Source organism: Tympanuchus pallidicinctus, unplaced genomic scaffold (assembly GCF_026119805.1).
Source record: "Tympanuchus pallidicinctus isolate F22 unplaced genomic scaffold, pur_lepc_1.0 scaffold22, whole genome shotgun sequence".
In the NCBI taxonomy this organism is placed as follows: Eukaryota; Metazoa; Chordata; class Aves; order Galliformes; family Phasianidae; genus Tympanuchus; species Tympanuchus pallidicinctus.
In genome coordinates, this window is record NW_026294739.1 from 12,989,471 (window position 1) to 13,013,614 (window position 24,144).

At 41.1% G+C, this 24,144-nt stretch overlaps 1 protein-coding gene across 7 annotated transcripts in view; it reads right to left on the minus strand.

The window, feature by feature from the left end:
• The window catches only part of OSTN (osteocrin), a 96,640-nt gene that overhangs the window by 1,028 nt on the left and 71,468 nt on the right, over positions 1-24,144 (minus strand). For 4 of the 7 annotated variants that reach the window (XM_052686428.1, XM_052686431.1, XM_052686430.1 and 1 more), the window contains 3 exons: positions 4,391-4,489; positions 2,294-2,511; positions 151-230 (listed from right to left, as the gene is read on the minus strand). In XM_052686428.1, coding sequence (XP_052542388.1) covers positions 151-230; positions 2,294-2,511; positions 4,391-4,489 — 397 coding nt within the window. Of the gene's footprint in view, positions 1-133; positions 231-2,293; positions 2,512-4,390; positions 4,490-4,613; positions 4,735-11,275; positions 11,353-24,144 lie in introns of those variants that run through there. The other 3 variants (XM_052686429.1, XM_052686427.1, XM_052686433.1) reach the window with 3 other exon arrangements.

Genomic DNA, 24,144 nt, shown 5'->3' on the forward strand with positions numbered 1-24,144 from the left:
ATCCACGTTATAGAAGAAGCCCTCCTTCCTCAAGGCTCCCTTTCCGAACCTACTGGCATGACCTGAGCATTTCCATGTGATTAAGAGCAGGGGGGGCTCTCCAACCTGCCCACACCCGGACACTTTGGCTTACTTGCAGGAACTGCTAACCCTTGGTGTTGCCAAGACGACTCACTCCGATCCGATCAAGAGGAACTCCAAACCGTCTCTTAGGCAGCTCAACTACTTTCCTGCAAGGGGAAAATGGGAAAGAAGGAGGGAAAGAATTATGGAAAGACATCATAGGAATAACCAAAAGCGTTACTACATCTTCGATTCCTCCATTCATCCCACTCACAATTTTACCATTCAGACAGAACAGCTGTGCAGCAGCAGCTGAAGATGTGAGAGCTTAAAAATAAAATACTTTACTTCTCATAAAAATTAATGGATAAGAGTGGCACCTGCTTTACAGAATAGCACTGAAGCACTACCTCGTTTTAATCCTGCAGAACCCTTTCCCCAAAATCCTATCTATCAAACACTTTTACACAGTTCATCACCCCACAGGCAATACTCTTTCCAACACAGATTAGGCATAAGGTGATGCAACCGGGACCGAGGCTGCTGAAGTCATACTGAGCCTGACCTGATAAAAAGAGGCATCAAACCATCTGAGTTGGAAGGGATCCCTTAAAAGACATCTGGTTCAACTCTCTCCACTGAACAGGGACACCCACAGCTCCATCCCCAGCTCAGAACCCCACCCAACCTGACCTTGAGTGTCTCCAGGGATGGGGTACCATCACCTCTCCGGGCAACCTGTGCCAGTGTCTCACCACACTCAGTGTAAAACAAACCAACCCCTTTTTCCTTACATCCAATCTAAATCTCCCCTCTCAGCAGGAAACCATTCCCCCTTGTTCTATCTCAACAGATCCTGCTAAAGAGTCTGTCCCCTTCCTTCTTACAGCCCCCCCGTAACAACACAGGCTGGTTTACAAGAGATGCATTCTGCATATGCATTGGTTGCAATATTGCCGTGGTCTGTAGTTAAACAGTAAAATTGTAAAATCACATCAAGAAGAAAGGCTGAGCAGCCTGAGAGAGGTTCTGTGGCTGAGCTTCCCCTCTGGTGGCCATCTGTAGCCATAGCAGGACAATCCACTTACACTGTCTTGTCTGCTGCTCCCTTTCCGCCTTCCAAATGAGACTGTACCAATTTCAGCACTTACTAAGGGTAAAGTGATGCATTCTATTTCAAGTGCCCTCTCTTAACAATCATATATACATAAAAAATTAAAAATTCCAGGGTATCTTTCCACATGCCAGCCACGTGCCAAAAAGTAATCAAAACTGATTTTGTTGTCTCAAAGTGATACACAGATAAATAGTTCTACTTAAGGACTTCAAAATTTTATACTTTACCACTTTTAGTTATATTCAAAAAATTCTACTAGCAGGCAGATGAATAAGTAGAAAAATGACAAGAAACAGAAGAGAAGAAAAAAGCACAACAAAAAAATAACTGATACGTTGACTGGCTTTTGGGAGTACTTCCTATTTCCAGATTAAGCTTTAAGCATGTTATTAAATACATTACAGATGGGGGGATTCCATCCAGCAGCAGAAGGAGGGAATAAGACAATTCAGCTCTTTCAGGCATGGTGAACATCACCGCCTGCTTTGCCTCAGACTTTCACCACCTGTACCAAGTTGTTCTTGGCCCCTCAGTTAAAAACATACTCATCTCCTAACTTGTACTGTGGAGGTAATGGTGTACTGCTGTATTGATTAAAGCCTGGCTTGTCATAAGTTGACCAAGATCTTGAAGCTTTTCTCCCTGGAAGACCATTCTGTATCCTGACTGTCCATTCTTACAATATGTTCTTCATCTCAGTATTCCAGATGTGCACCACCAAACCTTCTCTTCATCTCTGCCTCATTTGCTTTTGAACTTCAGGCACACATTGGCTTTAAATAATTTCAGGATCAAGAAACTAGCTTTAAACTGCTTTTTTTTTTGGTACATTTCTTTCTGTTGCTTTGAGCAAATACTCATGTCCTTGAATGTTCTTTGTTATCCAGATGACACTTTAAGGATAAATGAACTACTGTGTATACTATCCATCACAGCTGAAAAACTATACATCATGCAGCCAGAATGATCTCTGAAGAGTTTCTGATACCCTGATCAGACATATCTCACAACTGCAATCAAATTGTTAGTGGCTAAAGCTACATCATTTGCATCCAGGATGACATATCAACAGCTTTCTCCCACCTTTATCACTGGTAGGGCCCAGTTCTTTACCTCTGTTTGCCTTTAGCGTCCACAGATGTCGCAGAAATTCTGTCGATTGGGGAACCAAATCCTGGAAAACTCCTTTTCTTCTTTGTCTCAGTCACATCGTTCTCTAGAGACACCAGTTCATCAAGAAGGAGCAGTTTGGCTGCCAGGCTGGAGGCTGACTTCTCCTCACTGGCAGTAGGATGCACTGCCACATCCAGAGCAGCAGAAGGGTCCAAAGACTACAGAAGAAAACAGCAATGTTAGCTTGTTGCTGAAGAAAAATGATTTCAGGCACATTCTAATCAAAGGAGTAATGTGATGTAATATGTTTGTGGACAGTAGTAGTGGTCCATGCCATGGTTGTGGTGGTGGCACTTCCTACTGCTGATGAGCATAACCAGGGATGGATCGTATAAAACTCTGACCTTTATATGAGGAGGAGCAATGATGCAACAATACTTTCATGAAGGTTCTCAAATTGCTCTCTGATTTTCCCTTCTTTCACTTGCAAGTGCTGCTAAATGTCATTTCTGTTCCTTTTCAGGGTTATAAAACTTTTATAAAGGTCTGAAACAGAACTGTACCTTCAAAAAAAAAAAAAAAAACCAACACCAAAAAAAACCTCACCCTTATAATTAGTGGCAATAAATATCTACAATAATGCAATAATGCTTGAAAGCGGATGGCAAAATATATCCTCTACTCTTGAGTACTAAGTGTGCTTCTACTCATTTAATCTTTGAAAGGGTATTATGAAATTGTAAAAAGTAAAGAGACTGTTAAATGGTAATCAGTAGACAAAGGTTTTCTTATGGTGAGTCACTGGACAAAGCACAACTTCATAGATGAGCAAAGAAATGAGTGCTGGGGCGAGAGTAAAATAGAGGGTTGAAAAACTTAAGGACAGCAAGGAGTCAAGTAAGGACTAGCAAAATTAGCAATTTCTTAAAACAAAAAACAAAAACCCCACCAACGGTTCCCCCTTTCTTTAGCTGAATTCACTAGATTTAAAATAAATGAGTTACTTTTTAAAACATAAAATGAAGTAGAATGCATTGTCTAAGGATGTCACAGATAGCAAGATCTTAAACTGCTTTAAAGACATTCCGGCTCCACCAGCAGCTAAAAGAACACCCTGATCCAATGCAGAATCTGGATCAGGAAGTCTCCGAAGATGTTGTGCTCTTACACTGACTTCACAAACATTTGTCATTGACAGAGACAAGATATCAGGTCTCTGTGGCATCTGAATAGCAGCTGGTACAAGGAATGGATCCCTCCAAGCCCTATTTTCTATAAACAGTATTATTTTGTATAACCAAAGCATGCTCACTTGAAGACAGTGTGCAAGGCAGAAGAGAAGTATTTGTCAGTATGCATCTAACTCCTGAACTGAACTATAAAACACCACACAGTCAAACAGTGCTACTCCATTTTAACTTTTAGACCTTTGATTTTTATGACATGCAACCATTACACAAACATCTTTGCTGCCACATCTGTTTTAGGGCAAGGTGACTTAAAAGACAGTGGACTAGAAGCATTTTCAGATGCACTCCCTGCATATCCTACTAGATGAAACTAGAGACAGGAGCTCTCCCATTGTGCCCACTGTTTTCCTTTGCCAAATTAGGCAAGTTTCTCTGGCCCTTCTCTTTTCTAGCTCTTGTACTTCCTTTAACTGTTAAGTTTTATGCAGGCAGTGTTCTATCAGAGCTCTCCTTGTGGCTCCAATTCACATTATTATTTGTCTTTTAAGAAAGAGGGAAACTTTCAGTCTTAGCTTATTACCCCCCTCCCAGCATCCCATTTTCCCCTGCTGAGTTCTCTCTCTAAAGTCATTGGAAAGCGTTTTAACACATGGAAATCCTACTGTGTTTCAGGAGAGTCTGCATGAGTCAGGGTGAGGCTTTGTTTGGTCTGTCCTTTGAGAGCCATGCAATTCACATTGCTCTTTTCACTGGGGAAGCCATCTTGCTCCTGATTTGTCCCTTGCAGAATCAATACACACTATTTCCCTTTCAGTACTGTTTGGATGGCACAGTATCTTGTACACATAGCAGCCAGGAGCAACCTACAAAGAGTAGTGTTATGTGACAATGACTAGAAATGACCTACCTCTGGAGCTGCCTCTGCAAGGAGCTCTGAGTTAGAATGCCACTGCAGCAGGGTGATGACAAGGGCCAGATGGACCACAACAAGCTGGAACTGCAGCATCTGCAACAGAGAACAGTTAATGGCTGTATAATCAACGAATGCACAGATGCTATAATTATGAAATATACCAGAGAGTTTGGCTAAGCAGGTTGTTATATCAAAAGAGAATAGACAGAATGCTTACCCGTGTCCTGGGCTTGCTGTAAAACTCCAAAGGAGGGATCTCCAGAAGAGATCCTTCCCCACTGGTAGTCAGCTCTTAAATGGGTCTAGGAGAGGCACAGCCAGGCTCCACTCCTTCCAGCAGCACAGGTGAATTGCCTTCACCTGTGCTCCTGTGGCTGACTCACTGCTCACCTCAGGTGATCAATCAGAGCCATGATTCAGCAGTTCCCATACAACGGCTCCATAGCACATCCCCAGAGAGAGACAGCAGGTAGCAAACAGTCGTGAAAATTTATACAGATTGATAGTGAAAAGACGAGAAAACCTTCCTCAAAAGACCCTTAAGAAATGAAAAGAAAAATCTGTGCCATAGTTGTTTATATATTACACCTTACAAGGCCACGGTGTAAAAAACAGTAACCAGATACTGAGCGTCCTTCATTGATGGGTACAAAATCAGATTTCTGCTCTGTTAGGACCCTGAAAAGCTTTTAATTTCTTTCTGCACAATCGTGCCATCCTTGCAGTGGAGGGAGTAATGAATGCAAACTTGTGTTAAAACCAGGTGAGTTGGAAAGCAGAGGTGGCCATGAGCCACTCCAAACTCAGGACAGCTTCCTAAAGCTGTTACAGAAATCACAGATCTCCCCAGCAGCATTTTGATGCCTGCAGAGCATCGAAGTAAGGTGAAAAGGTTCAAATTTTGGCAGAATCAGGAAGATGCAGGCATTTCTTCAGCTGTGGATTTAGGCTAATGTTGTTTCAGTCCTTGACTGGATCTAGCATTTAAAACTTGACATGCCTCCAACGTGACCAGGTGGGAATCTTTCAGCTGATGTTAGTAAGAACTAGGCTAAGGCCTCTAGAGCCAAGATACCTGCTAATTTGCTGATTTGTTACCAGGTTCAGCTCCAGAGAAGAATTCAAGTCTGCTGCTACTGCCCCTTGCTGACCTTTCTCTTGGCAAAAGCAATAAAAGGAAGGATGTATGAATGCATTTCTATGATATACAGCATTTGTTTTATCATTTGCTTAGCAAATCTCTCATAAGCTCATTTAGAGAACACATGGTAAAAAGTATTTGGCTTTCTACCTTTTTCCCACACTACAAAAGAGAGAAGCTACAAAAGTGTTTGGAATCCAGTTTTAACAAGATATAACATTTATGCTTTTTCTCAAAGCTCTGTTTCTTGCTTGTTTTTCTTTCTAGTAAGTTTTGTGTGTGCTTCTGTTATCTGGTTAGCCCATTACACATATCTTCTTTATACTGTTCATGAGGGGCTGTTGTAGCCAAGAAGAAAGCAGCTGATTAATCTGTATGGAGCAAATCTCTCCAGTGAGCAGACTAAGCTTACTGGAATCAAAGGACAAAGCCAAAGCAGCAAACCAGGTGGTAACACCATCCTTCAGTTTGATATGAAAAGCCATTAAAGCCAGACAAGGGTTTGGCTTGGTGTTTTTAAAGCTCTGGCCCTCTACAATGTATATTTTTGTACGTGGGTGTGCATTGAAATTCTAAGTAGTAGTCTACTACCTTCACAGGTAACCACATCCTGATTATTTGGATACAGAGACATAAAAATAAATGGCAAGGTTAAAAACACATGTTTATCATGGTTTAAAGTCTGTGCTGGTATTCATTCATCCCTAGGACCAAAGAGCTAAAAATAGCAGCTAGTACACTAATCAAAATAAACATTAAGGCACCTGCAACACAAAAGACATTTGATTAACTGGTCAGAACTCGACGCCAGTGAAATTAGAAGCAGAGGAAATTGTAAGGACTTGAAACTTGGCTTTAGCTCCAATGGAAATCAGTAGCTGAGAAGCAATATCACTAGTTTAAAAGGGAGCAAAACTAAGTCCAATAAAGTCCAGTTGTGCTGGGTTGCCATGTAGCAGTGTGACCATAGTAGGAAAAAAGAGCAATTCAGCCTCATTCTCTTCCATTGTTTTTCCACTGGTTTTGCACAGATACATCATGGGATTGGGGTGTTATTTTGTGTCTTCAGTATTTCAGGGTCTGGCCTGGTGTTATCTGACATAAAATAGGGTTTAACATTCACTAAATGTAATTGCAAGTCTGAAATTCAGACATATTTATGTGCTTTAGTGATAATGACGCTTTAGCTTGAAATGTGTCAAAACTCAAATTCCTTATACAAATAAGTATCTTTGTTGCAGGTCCAATTAAAATACAATTAAAGATAAAAGAGACAATGTTATTTTACCTTATCAAAGCAGGATAAACCTTCAAACCTTTTTTTTTTTTAAGGAATCTGTGTAGAACCTTTTTCCAAGATCACAAAAAAGCAAAATTCTTTACCAAACAGAAACTTTATGTCTCCAACCTCAAAACAAAGGACTTAAAAGACGTTTTTCTTTAACACACACACACACAAAAAAAGACAACACCCCCTCCAAAAATAAAAAATAAAAAAATAAAATGACATCCTGAAGATAAGTGGGTTGAACAAAGCCCAGACAGCGTGCAATTTGTCACCAAGCTCCAAACCCATTGCCTGTCAAAAACAATAACAGCTGTCATTGTTCTTACCCATTTGAACTATCATATTTCACATTACTACAGAGATTATCCTGCAAGAATAAATCACAAGAGCTTTATTTTTCTTGCTGGCTTGTTAACAAGAGAGCCGAGGCAAGACATCATGCCTTGCACTGTAATCTTTCACTTCAGCTGCCACCATATATTGATGACTATGCTCTGCTTGCTGTCACAGCACCAACATGGGACACATCCAAGCTCACCTGCAAATGAGGACCTTGCTCTTGCAAGGAGCATGATGTGGCTGAGCCCAGGAGACGTGAGGCTTTGTGCTGTACATACGCACAGAACCAAGCCCCAACTGTCCCCTGGGCACAGGAGAACTCCTGGCAGTAGGACTCATTAGAACTGCAGTCATTCTCCTGTGTGAGCACTGGAATGGTGTTGGGAAACCTTCACCACCCAATAGCTGTGAAGGTCTGTGATGCTATGCAGGTTCCATCATCATCAAGTCTTAAGACCGGTCTCCTCAGCCTCAGACCGGACCCCTCATGGCAATCTCCCTTATAAATAAAATCATGATGGTGAGTATTTTGCCACAAGAACAATTTATTAATAGCCTCTGTGAAACTCTGAGAATAAGCCTGCTCCTCCTGAAACCGATTTGCCCTACTTTTAAAAGCTGTATGATGGATCCTCTGAGCATTTTCATTACCACAAAGCCAAAAATATGTGCATAGCAGCAATCCTAGCGCTTCCAGAAACTCCTAAGGGACAGTGTTTATCTCAAGCATAATTTTCTAGTCACGTGAATATCAAAGAAAAGTGAGAAAAATCAAAATATATCCCACCCTCAGAAAAACAGCAGAGTCCAAAGATAGGTTAGAGTGTTGTTTTTGTTCTCACCCCACAGATGAGATATAGAGCACTTCTTACATACTGCTTTCTAAAAAGATACTGAAGCAAGACACTGAGGCAAGGGACATGGGACTTTGTCACATAATGAAATGCAGGCAGTCAGTCAGGCTCGTCATGTTATTAGTAATGTGTTTCCTGGAGTAGGTTTAGATTTTTAAGCAATTCTATACAATTTATCAGATATATAGCACAGACACTTGTCAACTTCTACAATGTCAATCTCCCTCTATTCTCAGTTTCCCAACTATGTAGATAAATAGTTGCAGGCAGATTTCATCTGATGCAAACACAGAGAATGTAAAATTCCTGAACTTGTGCAAGAGGTTTAAGACTAGTGATTCTTAGAAGCTATTTGGGTATAACCTGCGCCCCAAACAAAACATTTGGTCTGACAATATTTTGGGGACAAGAATGCTCCACTTTCTGAAAATGAAATTCTATAAAGATTTCTCAAGAAGGCATTTGGGATCAGCCATTATTTTTCAAAACCTTCGTTTTAACAATTATTTCCATCTTAATGACACAATTTTCAGTGTTGGGCCCAAACTACCAGAGTTTTCATACCATCACAAGTTATCCCAGCCTTCATTCTACTGAAGTTTCCATCAGAAATGCAGATGCACTTACTGACAGTTGTTCTTCTGGGAGAAGCAGATGCTGTTGGTGGATGCTCACACAAACAGCTGTTTCTGTCACCTTTACAGTTTCTGAGGTGGTTGGGTCCCTGCCCACAGCAGGCTCAGTGTATGGGACAGCACATGAATCACACCACTCAGAAGAAGAAAGGCTGAAGATGTGGCACCTTGGTTTCCACGCAGAGTATGGAAAGTGAACAAATGCTTGTGCCGCAAAATGAATACTGCCCTGTCAGGAGAAATTTAACTGACACAGGTGGAAAAACACTAGTGGAAAAAGTCAGTTGTGGTCCTCATCTCCTTGTTTGCAGAAAGAGAATGAAACCCAATGGAACAAACAGGGACAAATTTCCTTGGAATGGGTGGGAAGGAGACAAGTTGGACATCTTACAAAACTGACTACATTTCCATTTCTAGCAGCATTACAGCAATTAAAAACCTCCCAGCTCATATCAAGACCATAAAAGTAGGAGACCAGGAAGCAGTAGGCACAATTAGAGTGACAGAACACATCTAGGAGCCCAGAGACTATCAGACAAGAAGGACACTTGAATTATAAGAAAACATCTGTTAATGAGAATAGTCTATTTCCACCTTTCCTAAGTGAGATGGTTGAGTGAGTATTCTTGGTATGCACAATGGAAAACAAAACATTATTAGATTATTCTTCATTGCCAACAAACTCTCAGCCCTAAATCATTTATATATTTACTGACTGAACTCACCAACTTTTCCTAATGTTTCCAGTAACTTCACATTTAGTTTTCTTCCTTCATCTTTAGCATGAGAACTAAAAACTTTGTTGTTGGAGTGCCATTATCAGCAATTAAAATAAAAATAAGTACTGTATCAATAAAAATTGAGAAATATATTGTTGTTTTTTTCCTAACGGCATTGGAGTGATAAATGGATCTTTATACCTGGTATGGAGAGCATATTATCAGAATATATTATCAGTACAAAGACATAGGCCACTTCAAGGCCAGTAAAAATAACCTTCAAGATGTGCCTTTGAGATAATGTCTTAAGAGAAAAGAATGGCATTGGAATTTGCTAACAAGAGAATCAAACCCTGACACTGATTTACTGGATAAAAGCTTTTAAATGTTCTGATCAAGGGTATTCAGGTAAGAAGAAGAAAATTCAATTACTTGATGAAGATGAATTGCAAAGGGAAATTACAGATTAATCTGTTTCTTTGGGTTGACCAACAAGAAAAGGGAAGCTGCAACCACTTGCAATTTTGGTAGGGTCCATCAAGAGAGTTCTTACAACTCTCATCTGGTTCAAATTTTTAAATGTACACCTTAAAAAGCCCAGAGAGATACTCCTGTCATACATTTAAAAAGTGAAAACCAAGCCCCAGCCTGCTGAAAGCAGCATGGTAGGTATTCATAAATACTACAGAATACCTGGTTTTGCAGCTTTCCCATCATTTACACTGTTTTGTTTGTTTGCTTGCCTTCTACTCCTCAGGATGCTTGAAGTGTTTTACAAGGAAAGTAAGCCAAGCTGCAATTTGGATAGAGGTGAGCAGAGACAGGTAAGCATAATCATCTGTCCCTGGCTTCCTAAGTGAATCAATGGGCAGGGGCACAAAATGTCCTCACAGTTCCTCAGCTTTCAGCTCTGCACTCCCCATGAGGACAGTCATTCCAGACTGAAAAGCCAAGCAAGGAAAGCTGAAGGCAGCGTGTGTTTGTGCTTCAAAAATGAGTGGGATCTGAACTTCACAGTAGCCTCTGGACATCTAAACCAAAGATTATGCACATGTATTTACTTGCATGACTCCAGTCTGGGAGGCAAAAAGAAGTGGTGAAATAGTTTTGAACCCAGAATGGAGAAATTGCAATGACTATCACTGAATCAGAGTCTGACTTCACTTACAGTGGTACGAAGCTGAAGTAATCAGATCACTGGATAATGATAACTGCTCTGTCAGTGTAGGAATGTTTTTGCAGGATTATTCTGTTACTGCAGAAATGTGGCAGAATCTGGCTCGTTTATCTCATAGGGGACAGAACAAAAACCTTTTGGCAGATTCATAAATTAAAGAAAAAATATTTCCCTAAATCAATGGTATACATTGTATTTTGCAACATACTGCACGCTGCTAACTTATCTACTGTGTATGACATACACTAATGCAAAGGAATTATTCTGTCATAGCTTTTCAGTTTTTCAGCTTTTAAGAAGTAATATGTATTTGACAATAACATACACAAGCAAATCCATAACAATAAAACCAGACAGCAGTTTGCTGCAGAAGCACTGCAAAAGGCATGAAAGCAACTAGTCAGTGTTGTAAAACACAGACACATCTTGTTTAAATATTGGCTGATTAACTGAAAGAAATAAGTTTCCACAGGATATTATTAGTTCAGTTCTAGTACCAAAAATACTAGGTGATAGGCATCTTGTTACCTAATCTCGAACTGGAAAAAGAAGCTGCACTTCTCCCATCTGACATGGGCATGTGTGTACTTTGTGCATGCCTGTTAGTGTGAAAAAATAGGAGAAAAAGTAAAAAGAAGAAAGCATAGAAAGCAAGAAAGCAGAGAAGTAAACAGAGCACAGAGACACAGAAAATATGCCAAACCTCTCTGTCCTCACTCATCTTACCTTGCATTGGATACAAGCAATCCCAACCTTAATGGTCCTGCTATGTTCTTCTCCCTAACTTATCCCTAATGTTCAGCTTTCTTTCAGAGTTTTTATAGTCTCTGCTGTAGGCTACAAACTCCAATCCCTGCCTTTGCTTTCTCTTACATCATTTCTAAAGATTTTCCACTGATCCTTGCCCTAAACCTTTCTCTGTCTTGCACTCTCACACACATACTTGCCTCACATTTGTTATATTTATTGCTCTGATTAAGATGATTAGGTTATAATTAAAGGTCTCAACTTTTGTTGTGTGTAGTTTTGTGTGTTTTTTTCTTTCTTTCAGAGTATGAGACAGCCATGAAAGTGGCAATAATTTCCACAGCATCACCATTCCTCTAACCCCTCCTTTCTACAAACTGCAGTAGAGAAACCTAATGACTTTAAATATACATATATTTTAACTGTACTCCCTGGGCACAACAGAAATAACTTTACAGAAAGAGTACCTCGTTCAGGAAGAAATTAAGTAGCATGAGATAAGCAGTAGAAAAGGAGTGTGCTTTTGTAAAGCAGCTTACTAGAACTGAAGTCTTTCAGACACGTTATTTCAGCTATTGAAATCACTGTTGTGTGAGCTACAGAAGAATCTTCCCTAGGCAGCAGCAGAGGACCTTTTATTTTCTTCTTTGCCTGTACACTAGGAATGAGTTTATCTCATTTCTTAACTAATGCACATAGAAATTGTGGACTAATCTGGGGGACTACAATTCCAAGCTGTGCGGACTCCTTATTAGTTTGTTCACAATGACTTTATTCTCTCAACAGGTAGGCACAGTACTTTTAAAATAGTTTGACTTTCCAAAAGCACCTGCTATAACCAACAGAGAGTAAAAGGAAATTTCAAATGTTGCTTTGCATTACATGGCAAAAAAATACCAGCCAGGGAGCTACATCTTTGGTTTCATCATCTGTCTTGATTGGAGTGATTAGAAAAAAATAAAAGGTTTGGTTTTTGGGGTTTTTTTTGGTTGGTTGGTTGGTTGTTTTTTTTTAATACAGCTCATTTTTCCAGACAAAGATGGCAGCAGAATTTTGCAGAGCTGCCATAAAGTGCCAGATCAGGATTCTTCACTGCAGAGAATGTTTCCACCACACTCCAACTGAGGAATCAAGGGGAAAAAAAAAAAGAAAAAAAAAAGAAAAAAGTAAACACAGAAAGAGAGCCTTGTTTAGATGATGAAGACAATACAAATTGCAGCCCCAGAAGACAAAGGAATTATTTTTACAGCATTTCTCAGAACACACATCTTTGAGTATGAGTGAGTCAAGTGCTACAAAATATGCATAGCCATAGGAGCATCCACACCATGCTGGAGCATGTAGGCTGGGACTGTTTTCCATTGTGGGGTACAACAAAATAATAATAGCCACCACAGAAGTCTAAATGGGTCCCTGTGGTTACTAGAACTGCAGCAGAATGGTAAGCACAGAGCAAAACACCAAACTGATGAAACAGCCCAAAACGCTGCCATTGGGAAAGAACTGGACCTGTCTCAGTTTTATACAGCTACCTACATTGAGATGCTGGAGCCTAAAAACATGGCAGTACTTGATTGATCTGCATAAAACACACGGGCAGGATCTCAGAAAAAAAGGTAACCATGGTGTAATAACAAGTTATTATTAGATTGATGGGGTAATTTTGCTATATATGATTGTGAGGTTTTGCCAAGCAGCAACTGCAGTCCTATGCACTCAGCTTCCTTCTTCTCTTTCTCATGTTGGACAAACACAAGGCAGCACTTGCCAGCATTTACTTCTGAGGGAGATTTTACAGGTTCCATCTCAAGTTAGGTCTCTGCAGGGCTCCGTTCTGCTTAGTATGGGTAGGGCTGATAAGAGACACAGGCTGTACCAACATGAGTAAACTGAGAAATGACCATTGAATGCCTGCAACTTATGCATTTCAGTATTTCACAACAAATCATAGAATTGTAGAATGGCTTGGGTGGGAAGCGGCCCCAAGGATCATCAAGTTCCAAACCCCCTACCACAGGCAGAGCCACCAACCTCCAGATCTGATTTAGATCAGGTTGCTTGGGGGAAACCTGAAGAATGGCTGAGGCTCGGTGCCTCACAAGACAGGAGGATGCTGGGCTCAGTAAAGAGCAGGAGAAATGCAGCCACGTTGCCAGTTGCTTTGACTCCAAGAGCATGAGAAGTCCAACATCAGGTATTAAGATTTTCTTTCAGGCTCTCTGCTAATTGATAATCTGGTAATAAAGCTTCAATTACTTTTTTACTACTTGGAACTACCACGAGGTTGTGGGTCTTCCTTTTTGGTAAGTGATATACACTTCCTCTAATTCAACATGAATTGATTGCTCTTCTCTTCCTACAAAAGCACATAGTCTAAAAGATTTCTGAAATGGATGCTGATACACATAACTATCACTAGCTCTGACCAGGAGGTGAAAGAGACTCAGATGTGAGTAACCAGCCATCTTCATGGGCTGCTGATGACCTCAGAATAGGACACGTTACCTGCACTCACCATTTGTGGGTTTTTTTCTAGGGGGAAAAAGAAAGTATAGAGCGTTAACAGTCATCAAATAGCAAGTGACTTCAATTTAGCAACAACTTACAGATATCTTTTTGACACCTTCGGGAGAAAGCTGATAAAGAAGCTTCCCAGATAATGAAAAATGTGTGTGGTGGTTACTTAGCTGGCAGAGTGCCCAAGGAACAGATGTCCTCAACTTTGCTGAGGTTTAATTATACTTCCAACACACTTAGCTAAGTTAGGGCAACCAGGAGTTTGGTAGGAATTTTATGATCTTAAATTCAAGTGAACAAATGAAATTAGATTTTCTCTATGAAGAAAATAAAAATAAATTGGAGGAGGGAAGGCAAATCAACTGAAAAGACTCAAAAATTCCCTAATTTCTTCAGCAGACAAGTCTTATTTAACTCAAGAACTGGCGTTAGTAAGAGTTCACTTATATAAGCGTTGTGCAATCTTGCCCTTGCTTTCATCAGCCTTGCCAATGGAAACTATATTTGAGTTTGTCAGTCCTTGTCTTTAAAGCTTTAGGAATGATATGCAAATATGGTGACATATGCTTGCTGGTTTTGCTATATTGCACCTTTAAACTTCTCCTTCTCCCACTAAAACATGTGCCAGTAATGTCAGACCATGCTGATCCAAGTTGCAGAAGTGCTTTTAGTGTCTCACGGGCACCCTACCTGCCAGCCTCTCCAAGTCATGTCATCCTCTCATTGGTCACAGGTTACTCTCATAAAGTCACATATCTGTCATTTATAGATCAACACAAATAGTGCTGGATCTAGAAGGTGTTATGGCCAAAGTGACAGATTTGTCCTTACTAATTTTTTACTGAATTTCCATGAAGCAAAAGCGTGGGACTCACTACGTGGATTGTTGAGACTATTTCAGGGAATGATGCATTTGTTATTAGAAGTACAGTCTTGTATTAGAAATATAATTCTGGTTTTTGTCTGGGAAATAAGAACAACACGAAAGTTAGAAAAATGGATTTTTTATCCAGTTTTGACAGGTTTGTCCCAAAAACCTAAGAAATTATCAAATATTCCCTTTCTTTTTGAATGAAAACTACAAGTGCTTTTCCTTAGAACTGATCTTTACAAGCTAGGTACTCGCCAGTACTGATTGTACTGATTCATGTGGTTCCATTTAAACAACTGAGATATTCCTATTTTTGATGTCTTCAGCCTATTTTTATTTTCTGAAACAAACAATTCTGATAAAATTGGCTGAATTCTGACCAGTCTTAAAGTTGAATAACATTCTATGGGATTAACCAAACACCCAGCATTTCTGGTTTGGGAAAAATATCCAAGATCATTTTTGTTGTTCATAGCTTGATGAGAGAATGAGAAACATTCTAAAATACCTGTGACGTATTCTCAGTGAATACATAAGAGGAATTTTCAAAAAGCAAGGTGATTCCCACCTGCTTTCATGTAGACATACAGAGCCTGAGAGCAGATGATTCATCTGCTTTCCCTTTCATGGGAAAGGGAATCTACATTAACAATGTACATGCATGCTTTCCAATTAAAGGTATGTTTCTTCAGAAGGAAAAACTATCTTAAAACAGCTATTCTGAAATCTGTAAGCTACCCAAGTAGCTCTTGTTGTGTCACTTCCTTTTAAGCTGAATCCTTGCAGCTAATGAAGTAAAACCCACAAGGTGAAGGTAGTGTATAAAAATCAAGCCAGTCACATTTTCAGGAACACTAGACTTCCTACAAGCAGTCTCTGCATATACTTTTAAGCCCTTGGTGCTTGTGACAGACTCTGCGTCATGACAACTATGCATCCATAAAAAGTACTGGCAAAATGAAGCAAAAATCCCAAACAAAGACAGCTAATTGGAATGCATGCTTCTTCTGTAACAGTCATGGTATGATGCAGAAGGATGCATTTGGAAATGAAAAATACATTTTATTTTTCATGCATATGACACTGACTCATGGCCCAAGATGGTTAGGAAGAGCGATGAGGCCTTTTTTGCTATGGAAGAAGTGGTCCACAGGACAAAAAGCCATGCAAAGAGGCCTCAAACTACTACACAAATGATAAACTCTGAGCCATCACCAGCCTGGTACTAATTCAAACTGGCAAGATAGAAATGGAAGTCAGTAGATTGAGTTGCCACCCCCTGTAGCCATGGTGTGTGGAGTCAATGCTAAATATAAAGATGACACACAGAGAGCAGCCCATCTTTCTGCACTAAGGAAGAGGGAAGAGGAGTGGTTCTGATGATGTGCATGCTGATGTCACTTGTCACTGAAATAAACCCTTTGACCCATGAATCCCTGTGGCATGGTGCACTGGAAGTGTGCATCCTGGCTCCAGGGCACGTACTTCAGCTCAGAGCTAATTACAAACCTGGCAATGTACAGCAGCAGGCTAAATTCAAAGACATGCTCACAAGAAGAAAAAATACATCTGTCTTGAATTCTGTCCCGACTTCACACTTTCTTTTACACAACTCTTAACAATTTTCTGACCAGAGCTGAGAAATAAGATGGAGGAGAAAGGATACAGAAGAATTAAAGAAAGTAGCTCAGTAGCAAAATGGCAATGGTCTTAGTTGGAAAAGGGGAAGGTGAGTGATGTTCTTCAAACATAAAGAGCGGTCTGGAACTGGGCAATGCCACAGGAGGACTGCATACAACAGGATGCTGCAGGAAACACGAACAGTCATTTCTTACCTGGCAAGCAGGTAGAAGAAGATGCAGCCATGCAAAGCTGGGGCTGGGCACCTGCTTCTCCCGAGAAGCAACGGTGCCAAATGATGTTAATCAGGTATTGTGCTCTCATTGCTGGTACGTCTCACACAGTGGGACCATTCTGTGCTGGAGGCTAACCAGAACAAGCTATTAACATGATCCTAGAAATTTAGAGCAATTGAGGACTGATTTTATTTCCTTCCCTATTTTGCTCTGGTTTAAATGTCCTTATGGTTTGGTTCCTGCAAGGAACCTCACAAGCAAATGCTGTTCTAGTAATGAAAGCTTCTGGTACTACTGATAATTAAAGATCTCACAACAGTTTGTAAATCCATCCTAATGTTCTGGCCAAACTCTGCTATGCTTCTTGGCTGCATTTCCTCTATCATTTCAACTGGACAGAGATATTTTTTTTGTTAGACTCACTGCAGCTTTCTGCGGTGAAGCTGTAATTTGCTAAATGGCTGCAGGATCGCAACTGGATTAATCCAGGATAAGCCAGTAATCATTTTCAATCACAGCACAAACATTAATCAGTCAATCATCGCCCTCTAGAGGTAGCTGCAGTTCTGGTTACCGATATTTGGGTTTGCTGCAAGCGATGGACCAAGCACTTCTGTAAAGAGGAAGATACTTGCTGATTAGGGTAGACCCACGTACCATTACAGGAACAAATTACTGAGTGCTGACCATCATCTCCTCGATTGTTCCTGCCCTTCTCTTGCCTGGGAGGTCACCCAACTTGCAGCATATTGCATTAAAGTATTTGTCATGGCTCTGCGGATAGCAGTGAAACACATAGACAGCTATATGTCATAGATGTCATAAAAAGCAGTGAACATAAATCCCACATCAGATTCTCATTACAGCCTATTTTTCTCGAGCAATGTGCACAAAGTAAACCAGTGGCACAACTGAACTGACTTCACAAAAGCAGCAAATCTTTATACATAAACATAACTATGCACTCTCCTTTCTTTCCCTTGTCTGAAATTGTCAAAGAGTTTTAAAGGGAAAAATACAAAGAGCAATAAGTAACAAGCAACCCACCATTGTAACTGAGTGATGAATATACTGTTTCTGGGGTGTGAAGATGTTGCTTGAGTAGCTGAGTATTTACTCAAAGAGAAACTGCTCTACTGCTCTGTGCAGAGTCTTAGCACAAGATCCTGGAGGCACAAATAGCTCATGTCCAGGTTTTCCCAGACACATCCTCTCTCTCTTTTTTTTTCTTTTTTTTTTTTTTTTTTTTTTTTTTTCCCAGCTGGAAATTCTGTCTAGGTGGAATTCAGCAATTTTTTACATTTATTTTTTTTTCTGGCAGGCTGGCCGGAAGCTCTGGCTCACCTCCCTGTGTAGGGATTCTCCAGGTATCCACACATGCACAGACCATCTGTGCACGTGAAGTCCCATACCTGAACACATATTTCTGTTGGCAATGTTTAACCAAAAAAGAACAGATGTCCAGGACCACAGTAACCATTTCATTGTAATCATTACTCTGGTATTCAGGAGAGTTTATTCTATTAAGTTTATTCAGGAGAGGATTCACTGTTCAATCAACATCACAAAAAAGAAAACAAAAAAAAAATCACTTATTTTTAAGTGTAATTTCCCTATATTCATCCAGTTCGTGCCTGTTGTCTTTTGTATGTTTGCTGAGCACCACTGAAAAGAGTGTGGCACTGTCTTCTATACTCCCCCATCAGGTGTTTATATGCATTGATAAGATCACCCCTGCTATACAGTCCCAGCTCTCTTACCCTGTTCCTCATCTACCAGATCATCCAAGCCCATAATTATCTCTGTGGTCCTTCCAGTATGTGGGGGAACACAACACTTCAGACCTGTGCATGCACTAGCATTCTGGGTTCCTTTGCTGCAGGACTACTGCTGGCTCACAGTCAACTTCTTCACCACAACCCTCAGACCCTTTTTAAAAGCTGCTTTCCAGAAAGTCAGTCCTCAGACCTGTTGGTGCACAGGACTGTTCTCACTTTCACTTCTGCCTTGATTAGATGTCCTTAGATTAAGCTTTCTGACACTCACTGTCCGCAGGTGTAAGACAGTGTTGATGATACTTTGCCTTTTTTTCCCAAACTGTTGTTGCCTAAAGCAGCTACCACTTTTCTTTGATCTTCATAGGTAACTATCTTACCATCTTCTGTAAATGTGTGGCCTTTCATCTTGACAGCATTCATTTCTACATGGGGCCTTACAGCAGTCACTATCCTGCCTAGGTGCTTTGCATACTTTAATTATTTTCTTTACTGCTATGTCCTTTCTTTAGGAGCTTACACACACACTCACACACACACATATTATTCTGCTATGTACACTTAATGTCTACAAACTGAGACAGAATACTGAGCAGTGTATAGTGTCCTATAGCCAGGGCCTCCAAAGCCCTCTTCAGAACATAATGACGAAGAAAATGCCCTTGGATCTTATCAAGCTTTTCCTTCTGCTGCTGCTATACTCTAGCCTAGCCAAGAAGAAGAACTTATTTTATTCTCATACAGAGTACAGGACAGCAAACATTATCCAGTCCCTTCTGCATGGAACTGAACAATTTGTGCCTGATTAAAGCAGAGGGATTGCCAACTTCAGAAAATCAGGGTCCTAAAACTGCCTGCTTATTCTTGCTGTGTGCTTCTCCATCCTTCCCTGCACTGTATCAGCCACACAGCCAGATCCTTCCCCTCAGCAGGCCTACGTTTGTCTTCCACGAGAATTTTCATGAGTATCTCAGCTCTGAAGCAAACTAAATCCCTTTGTGAGTTATTCTCTCCCATGTAAAGTTCTGGTGTCCAAGATCTTTGGGAATAAACAGTGATTCATATATTTTCACTACACCTTCAGGGGCAAAAAAGTACAATTATCCCCTGCCAAATTTCAAAGCCTAGCTCTAAAAGCACAGGTTTGTCACAGCTCCTCAATATAATTCTTCCCCTAGGCATACACAGCTGAAAGCAGGCTTGTAGCCTGCACAGCATTAAGCCACTACTACTACAGGTATTGCTGCGTGGATACTAATGAAGGTATATAAATCATTATTGATGCACTGGTGCTTCGGTTACTCATACCAAGCTGGTCTATGCCCCCAAACCACACACTGCTCCCTTTGAAAAGCAGTGTTTCCCTGGAGCACTGAGCTCAGTGCCTCTCTTTACCTGTCCTCTTCATGTCCATCCCACAGAGACCCTCCACCTCTCACACACAGTTCTTAGCAGAAGGGACAAAACCATCTCCCCACCACCCGGTCAGTCGCTCCATCCCAGGTGTGAAACAACTGGCTTGCAGGCGGGAGGGGATTGGCCCTTTGGCTCCCTAAGTGCAAGCACACTGAAGTCGTGCATACTTTACAATTAGACTTGGAACCCAAGAGCAAGAACGTAACATAGTTTCTTATGTAACCATATATTTATTTTGGTTACGTGCGGCTTCAAGACGAATCTCAAATGGTGCTGGACTGTGCTGCTGCCCTCAAAAGAAGTTTGTCAGCAGAGTAACAATAATGTTCTGCTTCTGAAAATGATGTGCTGGGCTTTATGGTCAGCTTTTAGGTTTGAATGCTTTTTTTCCACTTTGATATTTGAGCCCTCTGCTCAAAGCAAATCCTTCGAGTGTGTACATGACTCTCCAAGCACTGGTCACGGGAGGACATGGACAAGCACTGAAAAAGCCGCTGACAGCTTCTGAAAGTGATTTGCAATCTCTTAGCCACATGAGCTCAGTTGCATTAACATAGTGATTTAAATACTGTGGATGGCTTTTCTGATGTTCTTTTAGAAATTTCTTATTGGAATTATTAGGCATCCAAAATATATTTAAAACCAACCAACCAGAGGAATGAAACTGAGCAGATAATACTGACTAAGCACTCTGAGCCCAATCTTGCAGTCCCAAATCAAACACGTTGCCACCAAGCACACGACTAGATATTGTGACTAGATTCTACTGACTGCATCATATCACATGCATCATTGTCAAAGTAATTTGGGTGCTGAGTCACAAGCAGATCTTTCATTGGCCTGAAGCATCTGTACTGCCTGTTGCACAGCCTTGCCGCAGCAAAGCCCAGTTGTCACTGGGGAAAAAAAAATGATATAGTGAGGTTTTCAGGGCCTTGCATACTGTAAATAACACAAGGAGAGTTCTAAGCACAAAGAATAGGTGGGCTGCTAAGGTTGCCACTGAAAAAGAACAGAGTATACACTCTCAGCTCTACTCATCCAACAGGGAAAAACCCATGCCCCTGGGTGTGATGCCATGGCTCCGCAGCTCCATGGGAATGCCTGGCTGCTGAGCTGTATGGCACTGCTTGCACACAGACGTTGCTGAATGCATAGTAATGCTATTGATGTAAGCCCCACTCCTTCAAAATGTTTGGAGACACCCAATGCTGTCAGGAGCAGGGAGTGACCACTTCACTGAGAGATAAATTTGGTTGTCAGTGGATCAAGCAGAGAGTCAATAAGTGGAAAATACAGCCAGCTGCCAGCCAGACCCCGTCTTCTCATCCCATACACAGGATTAGTTTCTATGCAGTCAGCTTACAAGCAGAGTAACCACTCTGGAGTCAAAAGCCCTGATAACAGAGTGCTGGCATTATGCTGCAGTCAGTGGAGCTGTCTGTGCTCACAAGTATGACCAAAATCAAAGCCTGGCTTCCTTGAGTGAATGGAGTGAAAAATCAGACCCTCCTGAGGCACTTATCACACAAAACCCTGAAGTGAAGCATCTTATCCCTGTCCTTCTTCCATCCCTTCTTCTACCCAATGCTGTAAGTTTTGCAAAGCAATGGCTATCTTCTTATTCAGTTGTTTTTTTTTCCACTCCCCTCCATCTCTAGCAGGTCCTCTGTTCTACAGCTATACAAATAATGCAATGTAACATGCATTGCCCTGGGGCACAGCCAGGTTTAATGAACAGTGTGATATTGCACAGGTTCTGGGGCTTCAGACAGCTGGGCACACCAACCAGATACATCCTGGGTTGTTTCTGGGGGGCTCTGTCAAATCCTCAGTGCTAGAAAAGGAGTTCAGGCTCAGCATACTTAGTTAGAAAGCAGAGAAACCTCAGCCTGGAGCTGACAGTGACTGATGACTGGAGGTGCGGTGAGTGTTCACCACTCCTCATGTTACCAAAATGCCAGGGTTTTAAAGTGATGTTATTAAAGCACCAGAGGAGTGCAAAGATCTGTGTAAACTGAGAGCATAATCACCATGCAAGCGGAGCACGAACTGTTTGACTGTGTTGAAATTATGTTATTTGGTATCCCTCTAGTTTGTCACATGACTTGATACACTGAAAAAAAACCAAAAAACATATAGTGCTTTTATATTCTGAGTCTATGACAATTCCCATTCCTATAGCAGACAACGACTTGTAAAGTGACTTTTCTTACACTCAAATAATCCAAATATATACAAACTGGTTTCCATGAATTAAAAGTGTTTTGCATACAACCTTGGCTCAGGGACTAACTCCGCTATGTGGTTTTCATTGCCATGACAGCTAGTTGAGGAAAGACAGTCACTTCTAAATTACTCTATTTTACATTAACATCTCTTCTAGGTGTTAACGTAAAAAACCAGCAGTATCAGCAGTAATATCTCCATGGCTTGCTCTGAAACAGGACTGCTTCCTAGGACCCACAACTGTATATCATCCTATCACAGGCGTCCATGGTCATAGCATAGGAAAGTTTATCCTCTACCTCCCCAGTCTCAAGCCCTGGGCTCAGTGTGGTTGTGCAGGAACACTTTCTCTCCACTCCACTAGCAGCTGCCAGCAGCAAGACATTACACTTTATGTCAGACAGCCCTGCATGAACAGAACTTAGCAGGCCAATCTCCCAGAAACCAACATGGCCTTTTTCACTATATTAACAGTGGTTCATAACAAGGTAAGGTGAGGATTTCTCATTTCCCAGGAACCCATCAGTAGGCTGTAAATCAGTGATAATTTCTGTTCTCCATAGTTTGGGGCTGGTTTGAATCCACACTGCAGGACTTCAAATTAATATACTTGACTCATACACGTAAGCCAGGAGTATTGATATTCAAAACCACAGATGTTCAAGCCCAGAGAGGTTCAAGAGCATCCTTGTGTAAAACTCTACAATCCAGGTGAATCCAGAGATCTCCTGTCCTCTTCTGTTTGAGCCCCATTCTGTTTAGAAGAGTACAGAAAACCTGAACAGCAAACACTGTCTTCTCCATCAGTATCATGGTCCCTTTGCTCCTGGATCAGGAAGGATCAAATCTGATATTTTCAAATCTTTTCTTCTAGCAGTAAGGACCCAGATGTGGTGAATCTCTGGGGATCAGAGATGTGTCTTGCTCTTGGTCGTTTCCCTGGGCTCTTCATGTGTCAGGAGATCAAATGTGCAATTCTAATGTTTTCAAAGAAATTGTAAAAATGACTTAATGCCTTGCTTCATTTTAAAATATTTATCATTACAAGAGGAATCCAACAACTTACTGTGGGGAGCAGGAAGAGGGGAGGGGAAAAGGTAAACAAATCAAGAGAGGCACAATACCAAGCTGTATTCCAAGCACATACAATGGAAAATGCAGGCTGGTGCCAGCAGCCTGATAATCCAAATTCTCTTTCTATGCACCAACCTCTTCTGAGAAAAGGAAAGAATTTAAAGGAGCATAAATGATAACTGTACACATTCTGGAAGCAAAGCTAAAAGTGCTGCCAGGAAAAGTCACCCTTCTACATACAGACCATTAACACATTCCCTTCCCCTTCCAATGCAGTAGAAGAGCACACACCTCCCAGAGGAAGGGCAGGGGGAGCACTTCTTGCCCAGCAATGTACAGCCTCAGTGCAGCAGAAGGATGGACATTAACTCTCTAAGTGACTGACATGGGTTACAGCACTGGCAAGATAGATGCATGTTCCTGGGAAAAGCCACCTGGTGTGGTGGCACCCAGGCGGTGACAACAGCTTTCTGGAGCACACAAAAAGCATTCCACCAATGGGAGTTCCCAGGAGAGAAGGTACAGGTCACTTGCTCCTTCCCTTCCCACATCAGATGACAAGAACTGCTTTAGGTACTGACCTCCATAGAGCTGGGAATGAAGGGAATTGTCCCAACTGCTTTTTTGGAAACCACGAGCTGTGATTCATCCTTTTTGCATTCTACAGATGGTTGTAGTAGCAACAACTGATTCACCAGAACACTGCCAGCAAGATCCACAGATAACATTAATCTTTGTAGGGTTGTGTTCTTTGTTGTGTTCTTTTCCTTTTTTTTTTTCTTTTTCCCCTCAGACAGCTATATCCTTACACTCATACTGTGCATTATCCTTCTTTCTTCTTGCCATGCCATACTTCCCCTTAGCCCCAGTGAAATGGAATTCATATTCATTTTGCATAACTATTTTACGACACATTTCCTGGATGGCTTACATCCTGCACAGATAATAATTAGGACTTCAAAATCTGTCCCCAGAGTTACCAATAGAGGATATCCTTGCGGACCTCAACTTTGTATTTGGCCCATTTGCCACAGTCCTTACAGGGATGAGACAGCATCAGCATTACAAGCAACAAACTAAATGCTCCTCAGTGCTAGAGAAAATCCAGAG